At 60.6% G+C, this 8413-nt stretch overlaps 1 protein-coding gene across 5 annotated transcripts in view; it reads right to left on the bottom strand.

The window, feature by feature from the left end:
* The window catches only part of SH3BP2 (SH3 domain binding protein 2), a 33575-nt gene that overhangs the window by 7541 nt on the left and 17621 nt on the right, over positions 1–8413 (bottom strand). For 3 of the 5 annotated variants that reach the window (XM_026448267.1, XM_026448266.2, XM_026448268.1), the window contains 4 exons: positions 5871–6010; positions 3489–3591; positions 1744–1861; positions 1306–1376 (listed from right to left, as the gene is read on the bottom strand). In XM_026448267.1, coding sequence (XP_026304052.1) covers positions 1306–1376; positions 1744–1861; positions 3489–3591; positions 5871–6010 — 432 coding nt within the window. Of the gene's footprint in view, positions 1–1305; positions 1377–1743; positions 1862–3488; positions 3592–5870; positions 6011–7537; positions 8130–8206; positions 8406–8413 lie in introns of those variants that run through there. The other 2 variants (XM_026448265.1, XM_026448269.1) reach the window with 2 other exon arrangements.

Raw genomic sequence — 8413 nt, forward strand, 5'->3', positions numbered from 1 at the left:
ACGTGGACATGCACACACAGAGTAACACACGGACATGCACACACAGAGTAACACACAGACATGCACACACAGACACAGAGCAACACACAGACATGCACACACAGACACAGTGCAACACACAGACATGCACACACACGGAGCAACACACAGACATGCACACACAGACAGAGTAACACACGGACATGCACACACACGGAGCAACACGCAGACATGCACACACAAACATGGAGCAACACGCGGACACACACACGCAGTTACAAGGACAGACAGGAGAACTGGAGGCTGTGGTGCCTCCTCTAGGTGCCCCTCCTGGCCCACAACGATGGCCGCCCTGACTGTGCCCACATCTCCACCTGCCCCTGCCTCAAGAAGGCTTGGGCAACTCTGGGCTGGGTCTGAGGCAGGACAGGCTGGACCAGGGGCCAGGAGCTCGGGGTCAGGCAGGGACCTGCAGGGCAGCCTTGGGTGTGCCCAGCCCTCCCTAGGCCTCCTGTCCCCACCAGTGAAAGGACAGGAAGGTTTGTTCCCTCCACACCGTCTCGGGCCAGGCAGTCCCAACCCAGAGACTAACTGCTGGGCAATGGGCCAGCTCACGGGGGAGGCTGCCAAGGCTCAGAATGCCCAGCAGTGACCCGCCGGGAGATTCATTCTGGTCTCACTCCGGGTGAGCCAGGGTGGGTGTAGGGGGCTGGGAACCCAAAGTGCCCAGCTGCTGCCACGCTGGGCCCCCCTGGTGGCGGATGTATAAACACACATGATCCCCTCACAGGAACTACCCATGGCAGCAACACGGAAACAGACGTGACAAGACAGAGCTGGAGATAGACAGAAGCAGAGAGATGCATGCACACCCATACACGTGGCCTGGCTGGCATCTCCCGGAAACATTTTTTTTTTTTTGAGATGGAGTCTCGCTCTGTTGCCCAGGCTGGAGTGCAGTGGCCGGATCTCAGTTCACTGCAAGCTCCGCCTCCCGGGTTCACGCCATTCTCCTGCCTCAGCCTCTCGAGTAGCTGGGACTACAGGCGCCCGCCACCTCGCCCGGCTAGCTTTTTGTATTTTTTTTAGAAGAGACGGGGTTTCACAGTGTTAGCCAGGATGGTCTTGATCTCCTGACCTCGTGATCCGCCCGTCTCGGCCTCCCAAAGTGCTGGGATTACAGGCTTGAGCCACTGCGCCCAGCCACCCGGAAACTTTTAAGGAGATAATTCTATGCCAAGCCCGGGGCTGGGAGGCGGACACCCGGGTCAGGCTCAGGCACCCCAGGGGCCCTCACTGCCTGGCACGCCCTGGGCCCGGGCTCACCTGGTGTCCAGGGGCGGGTCTCTCTTTTCGTGGAAGTGGCCGATCTCCCTGCGCAGCAAGGCCATCCAGCTCTGCAGGTCAGCGGGGCTGCGGTGGGCACGGTGCCACCAGGGTGGGCCCCACCGCACCCCTCCACCATCACTGCCCTGCCTGCTCTGCTGTGACTCCCAAGGTCAGGGGAGAAGACCCAGCTGGATACAGCATGGCTGTGTGGCTCCCCTCAGCCCACAGGGGCACCTCCCAGGACAGCACGTGCCTCGTGTGGGTGCTGGCACCAGGCTCTCAGCATGCGGATGGGGCTAGGGGTGGCGCCCACCCAGCTGCCTGTGTCCTGGCCACACCTCCTCCTCGCTCGGGGCTGAGAGGCCAGAGCCCCGGCACCAGCGAGCCCCCGGGGCGAGTCCAGCCTGGTGCCTGCAGGCCCACACCCCCAGTCACCTTGCGCTCGTCCTCGGAGGAGGCCGAGAAGAACCAGGTGCGGTGCTTCTTGCTGATGTGGATGATCTTGAAGGGGAAAACGTTGTTGGACGTGGTCTCCTCGGCCGCCCGCATCACCCTGGGGGCACAGCGCCAGGGGTCACGGCCTGGTTCACAGCTGTAGAGACGGCCTTCCCACAGCCCCCGCCCGTGAACGCATCTCGGCACCAGCACCACGCCCCAGCAGAAGCGGAGATCAGGGCGGGCCCCGGCTGCTGATGCTCCCGTAGTGAGCTTCACGCCCAGGCAGGCATAAGGGGACACGGAGGGGTGGAGGAGGGGTGCTGTGTGGGCTTCCTAGAAGCTGCAGTGCACAGGAGACAAGGACACACCCGTCTCGATGCCCGCCAATGCCACTTTCCATGGACGCCACCCTCCCACCTCTGGCCCCACTTGCCCAGGCCTGCTTGACCTGCCTGGGGGCTCCCACAGGGCTCCGTGCCCCTGCGGCCCAGCGGCAGCCCTGCGTGCATTTCAGGGAATGACTCGTGGCTGCTCTGTGGCCCACTCACACAGCCAGAATGTGGGGTTTGCACTGAGATCACAAAATGTATCATGTGGGGAGCCCTGCTGGTCAGGCACCGGGGCAGGTGCACGTACATGGCCCATAAGAGAGCCTGGCCAGAGCCCCTCAGGCCCAGCATTCCCTCATGGGCTAGACAATTCCCTGGGGCATGACTGCATCTGCCACTGGGCCCAGGATTCACGGCATGGCTGGCACATGCTAGAGGCCAGAAGGTACTGTGTCTGTCTGTGGAAAGGGAATGACTTTCCCCAGGGGACTCCAGAGCTCTGTGCCAGCCTGGGGACCTGGCACTGGGCTGGGTGCTCTGGCAAGGCTGCCCTACCAGGCCTGTGGCCAGGGTGCAGGCCGGGGCCTAGAGTCACTCCAAAAGCCCCAGTCCCGCTACCGACACCATGTGACCCTTGATTCCTCACAGGCAGGAGGGGCTGAGCCCTTAAGGGGTGCTAAAAGGCATAGTTGAATGCTGTGGGGTGCAGGGCTCTGGTGGGGTAGCACCCAGAACCAGAGTGGGTGCCAGCATTAACTCTCTGCGTGGGCCCCAGGCCATAGGCTGTGCCAATGCACTCCCCCACCCACCTGCCACCTGGCCACCGCCCACCTGTCACCTGGCCACCGCCCACCTGTCACCTGGTCACCGCCCACCTGCCTGTTAGTGCAGAAAGCCCTCCAGGGCACCTCACGGCCCATCACTGGATAGAGCCCAGCCCAGGACATGTGTGAAGCTGGAAACTAATCCCAGCCCGGGAGGACCCTGAAGCAGGGAATCCTGGGGCCAGGCCTGAGTTTGGGACAGGGCCTGGGCTGGCTGGGGTCTGGGCTGCCTAGAAAGAGGCCATGGTGGGTGAAGGGGCAAGGTTGGCAGGGGGGAAGGATGCAGAAGTCACTGGGTGGTGGCCAAGTGGAGACTCTGGAGAGCAGGTTGTCCAGGCCCCTGTGACCTGTGCACGAAGCCACAGGAAGACCCTGGGACACCCAAGGTCCCAGGCCTGAGGGCAGGACCTATGGAGAGGGTGAGGCACCACGGAGGCTAGGCAGGGAGGGCAGGGGATGGGCACGAAGGCTGCTTCGGGAAAGCACTTTCCTTTAGGCCCAGCCGGAACTCTGCTGGGAGGGACCCACTGGCTGTGGGGGCCCGAGGTCAGCAGGCAGGTCGAGGTCAGCAGGCAGGTCGGGTTCTTACCGGTTATAGCCACTTAGGGAGAAGGCACCCTGCGGGGAGGCGGAGGTGCTGCTCTTGAAGTAGTAGACGCAGCGTTTGTGGATGATGACAAAGCGCAGGGGCCCTGTGGGAGGTGGCAATGGCAGGAGGATGAGCCTGGAGGGGTGGTTGCCAAGACCCCCTGTGAGGACCCTCCCCAGGGCAACTTGGGGCCAAGCCTCCTGCCTCCAAGCCTCACCAAAGGGAAGAGCAGGGAGCAAGGTAGGCATGCTGCTCTCTCCCCAGGAGCCCAATCTGGGACCAAATAAGGAAAAATGTGTGGGCACACTGGCTAGCCCCAGAGCGCCACCCGAAGGCAGGCCTGGCTGCCCACAAAGAAGGGGTAGATGTGGGAGGCTGTGTGGAGCCACCACGAGGAAAGGCAGAGCCAGGACCAGAGGCCCAGAGAGGCCACAGCTGACTTGCTAGGTGCTGCAGGGCTGTTGGAGGCTCCCTCTACATCAGAGCTAAAAGAGGGGGACTAACGCTGGGTGCGGTGGCTCACACCTGTAATCCCAGCACTGTGGGAGGCCAAGGTGGGCAGATCACCCGAGGTCAGGAGTTTGAGACCACCCTGGCCAACATGGTGAAACGCCATCTCTACTAAAAATAAAAAATTAGCCGGGTGTGGTGGCACATGCCTGTGATCCCAGCTACTCAGGAGGCTGAGGCAGGAGAATCACTTGAACCCAGGAGTCAGAGGTTGTAGTGAGCCAAGACCGTGTCACTGCACTCCAGCCTGGGTGACAGGGTGAGACTGTCTCTAGAAATAAAAGATGGGGTGAGCCTAAGCAACACGTGAAACCCCATCTCTACAAAAAATACAAAACTTAGCCAGACATGGTGGCATGCACGTGTAGTTCCAGCTACTTGGGAGGCTGAGGTGGGAGGATCACTTGAGCCCAGGAGGTCGAGGCTAGAGTGAGCTATGTTCGCGCCACTGCACTGCAGTCTGGGTGACAGAGTGAGACATAAAAATAATAAATAGGCCAGGCACGGTGGCCCATGCCTGTAATTCCAGAACTTTCAGAGGCCGAGACGGAATCACCCCAGGTCAGGAGTTCGAGACCAGGCTGACTAACATGGTGAAACCCAGTCTGCACTAAAAATATAAAAATTAGCTGGGCATGGTGGCACACGCCTGTAATCCCAGCTACTCAGGAGGCCGAGGCAGAATCGCTGGTACCTGGGAGGTAGAGGTTACAGTGAGCTGAGATCACGTCTCCGCACTCCAGCCTGGGCAACAGAGCGAGATTCCATCTCAAAAAAATAAATAAATAAATAATAAAAATAAATTAAAAATAGGCTGGACGTGGTGGCTCACACCTGTAATCCCAGCACTTTGGGAGGCCAAGGTGGGTGGATCGCTTGAGTTCAGGAGCTCCAGGCCAGCCTGGGCAACATAATGAAATTCCATCTCTACAAGAAACTTAGAAAAAATTAACAGGGCATAGTGGCATGCCTGTAGTCCCAGCTGAGGGGACCACCTGAGCCTGGCAGGTTGAGGCTGCAGTGAGCCATGATCGTGCCACTACACTCCAGCCTGGACAACAGAGCAAGACCCTGTCTCAAAAAAACAAAGTAAAAGAGGGAGACTCAGGAGCCCAGAGAGTTTGCCAGTGAGGGCCACTGGTATGGGGCCACCCCTAGGTGGAAAGTTACACTGGAACCACCCCAGCTCCACTGCCCCAGCCCCGAGCAGTGCCTCCCAGGCTGGGTGACAAGGAGGAGAGCAGCTCAACCAGTGCCCTCAAAGGAACCAATCAGTCCAGCCTGGACATCTCAACCAGGTGGCCCGGCCAGGGAGTCCCCGGCAGAGAGTACTGCTGCTGCAAAGGCACGCGGCACCTGCTGCTCAGGCCCTGATGCTCTCGGCCTTCAGTATCTCAGCATTTGGGCATCTCCTGATCCTGAGAGCTGCTTCTTCCTCTCAGCCAGCTATCCTGGGGGCCAGAGCCTGGGGCTTGTGCAGCTCCAGAGGTCCAGCACCCAGCCAGGACTTGACACATAGGTTCACTGTGGGCCAAGTGACTAACGAACTCGCTGAACACTCACGGATTCAGCGAGGGCAGCACCAGAGGCCAGACCTACCTGGCCACCTGTGGTCCCCGGGTCCTGGCTGCAGGCTGCAGCTCCCCTTGCCAGCTGGCCAGCAGTGTGCACCACCCTGGACCCTGCTACAGTCCTGGGGGCTAGCGAGGTCAACCTCTGGTTCTCCAGGGGTGCCAGCCACCAGAGAGGGAACGGGAAAATCCAGAGGGCCCACCACGTGAGGAAGCAGAGGCTCAGAGAGGATGCTCACTTACATGGCCAGCCCTGCCCCCATGCCCTCCCACTGTGCTCCCGGCCACCCTGGGGACTCACATTTGAGCAGCTGCAGCTGGGTACCGCCCTTCTTGTGCAGGTAGCCAGCCTTGGCCACGCCCCCAGGCATGGTTAGCAGGTTCTGGGCACCAATGGCCTTCATAGGGACAGGCCAATGCATCTCTTCAGCCGCCATGAAGCTGCAATAAAGAACAAAGACACACGGTCAGGCAGGAGATGGCTGAGCCAGGGCACTCATGGGGACATTGCCAAGATCTAGGACAAAGCATGGAGGGTGGGGCCGTGACAGGCAAGGAAACCCCTTTTCTGAAGACCTTGGGCTTCCGGGTGGGACCCCAAGGAGAGACAGAGCCACCTGGTCCACTCAGTCAGCCCCTGGTCCACTCGGCCACACACCCGACCCCAGGATCCTGAGTGCTACGTGCAGCCCTTTCTCTCCACTGGTTCATTCTGCACACAGCAACTGAGTGCAAGGCCCCATGGGGGCTGGGTAGAGGTGAAAGAACTCAGAAAACCCCCAGCCCAGGTAAGTCAGACCTCAGGCCATAACTACTGCAAGTCCCAGTGCCAGATGAGCCTATAAGGGGCCTAGACAGAAAGAGGGCAAGTGAGCAGCCAAGAGCCCCCAGTTCCCAGGTCAAACGACCCGGACTCCCGTCCTGGGAGAACCCGAGACTCAGTTGCTGGAGGACAGAGTGGATACCCAGCTCAGCACACAGCACACTGTGGTCAGCAGTGGCCGTGACCACCATTTGGTGGGTTGGTTGCTATTCACCCCACCAGCCCAGGATATCGCTGCCATGCCCTCTGAGCCCGAGCAAGGACCACACAGTCAGCGGAGGACCAGTGACTGCCTTGGGGCTAACCCAGACCCACCAGACCCAACGTCATGCCCTGCCCCCTCCTCCAGCCCCCCTTACTCATGCTCCAGTTGCTCTCCTTGAGATCCACCATGCTGTTTAATGCTTCCTCCTCTGCCTGAAATGACCTCCACCCCTTCCCATGCAGAGAACTTCTACTCATCCATCAAGACCCAGATTGAGAGTCTCCTCTTCTGCTAGGCACCCTCACTGCTCACCTAAATCCAGCATCTTCCTCACCTCTGATCCCAGTGAACAGTATCCCCCACCCTGCATTGTTTGGTCTGTGCCTGCCCTCACTCCATCCTGGGTAGGGTCCCTCCTGGGGCCCCAGTGGAGTTGGATGGGAGCAGGCCTGTGGCCAGTGTCCTGTTAAGCCCTTAGTGGAGCAGCTAAGGTCAGACTCAGATGCCCAGTGGGGCAGGACTGGTTCCACTACAGCTCCAACCCCAAAAAACACACATAAAGAAAACTAAACCAGGGCAACATAGAAAGACACCATCTCTAAAAAAAAAAAAAAAACAATTTTTTTTTAATTAGTCAGGCATGGCGGGGCACATCTGTAGTCCCAGCTGCTCTAGGAGGCTGAGGCAGGAGGATCACTCGAGCCCAGGAGTTTGAGTCTGCAGTGATCATACCACCACACTCCAGCCTGGGTAACAAAGCGAGACACTGTCTCTAGAAATAAATAAAACAGCCAGATACAGTGGCTCAGGCCTGTAATCCCAGCACTTTGGGAGGCCAAGGCAGGCAGATCATTTGAGCTCAGGCGTTCCAGACCAGCCTGGGCAACATACAGAGACCACCATCTCTAAAACAGAATTAGCTGAGCTTGGTGGTGCACACCTATAGTCCCTGCAGGAGGCTAATCCGGGAGGATCTATTGAGCCAGGAGTTCCCGGAGGCGGTAAGCTATGATTGGCCACTGCTCTCCAGCCTGGGCAACAGAGCCGGAGCTAAAAATAAAAAATTAAAAACAAAATAAATAAAAAGAAGAGTACTCTCCGCTTTTAGCAAACCAGCACAAGTGCAAGAGGAAGTCTCCAAGGCATCAGGCTGTCTTCTGCCAGCCTCGGCCTGGGTCACCGGACTGGACCCCACCCGCTCCTTCTGCACCCAAAGCCAGCCCCTCTGGGCGGGGAGGGGTCAGGGGCGGGTCCCAGCCGCAGGGCCCCCAACCACAGGCGAAGGTTTGGAACAAAGGCGCCGCCACACCCCAGCGCCCGCCCTACCACGCTCGGCCCGAGGGAGCCACGCAGTGGGGATGGAGGAGGGAGCCCCGCGCCCAGTCCGCCCGCGGAGAGCTGCCCGCAGACCGACAAGCCCCGTGCTGGCCTGAGCCCCCCCACCCGCCAGCTGGGACGGTCCACGCCCGCCTTTGTTCCCCCAAGAAGCGCGTGGGCGACCAGCAGCGCCCGGGGCTCGCGGCCTGGGTCCAGGGGGTCCGGGTGCGGGATCCAGACCCGGAAGCTGGAGGCCCGCGTCCGGGGGTCGGGACCGGTGCTCGGTACTCACGGCGTCCACGCGGCGGGCACGGCCGGCTTCCCCGGGGCGGTCCACGGCCGCCTCCCCTGCGAGCACCGGCACGGCCCCGGGCCGCGCCCCCCGGCCGCCGCCGCCTCATCCCAGGCGCCCGCCTCCCGCCGGCCCCAGCTCCGCGGCCGCGGCCCGGAGCCCGCCATGCCCGCCGCGCCCGCCGGCCCTGGCCCGGCAGCCGCCGAC

The sequence above is a fragment of the Piliocolobus tephrosceles genome, chromosome 3, assembly GCF_002776525.5.
Source record: "Piliocolobus tephrosceles isolate RC106 chromosome 3, ASM277652v3, whole genome shotgun sequence".
NCBI classification, from domain to species: Eukaryota; Metazoa; Chordata; class Mammalia; order Primates; family Cercopithecidae; genus Piliocolobus; species Piliocolobus tephrosceles.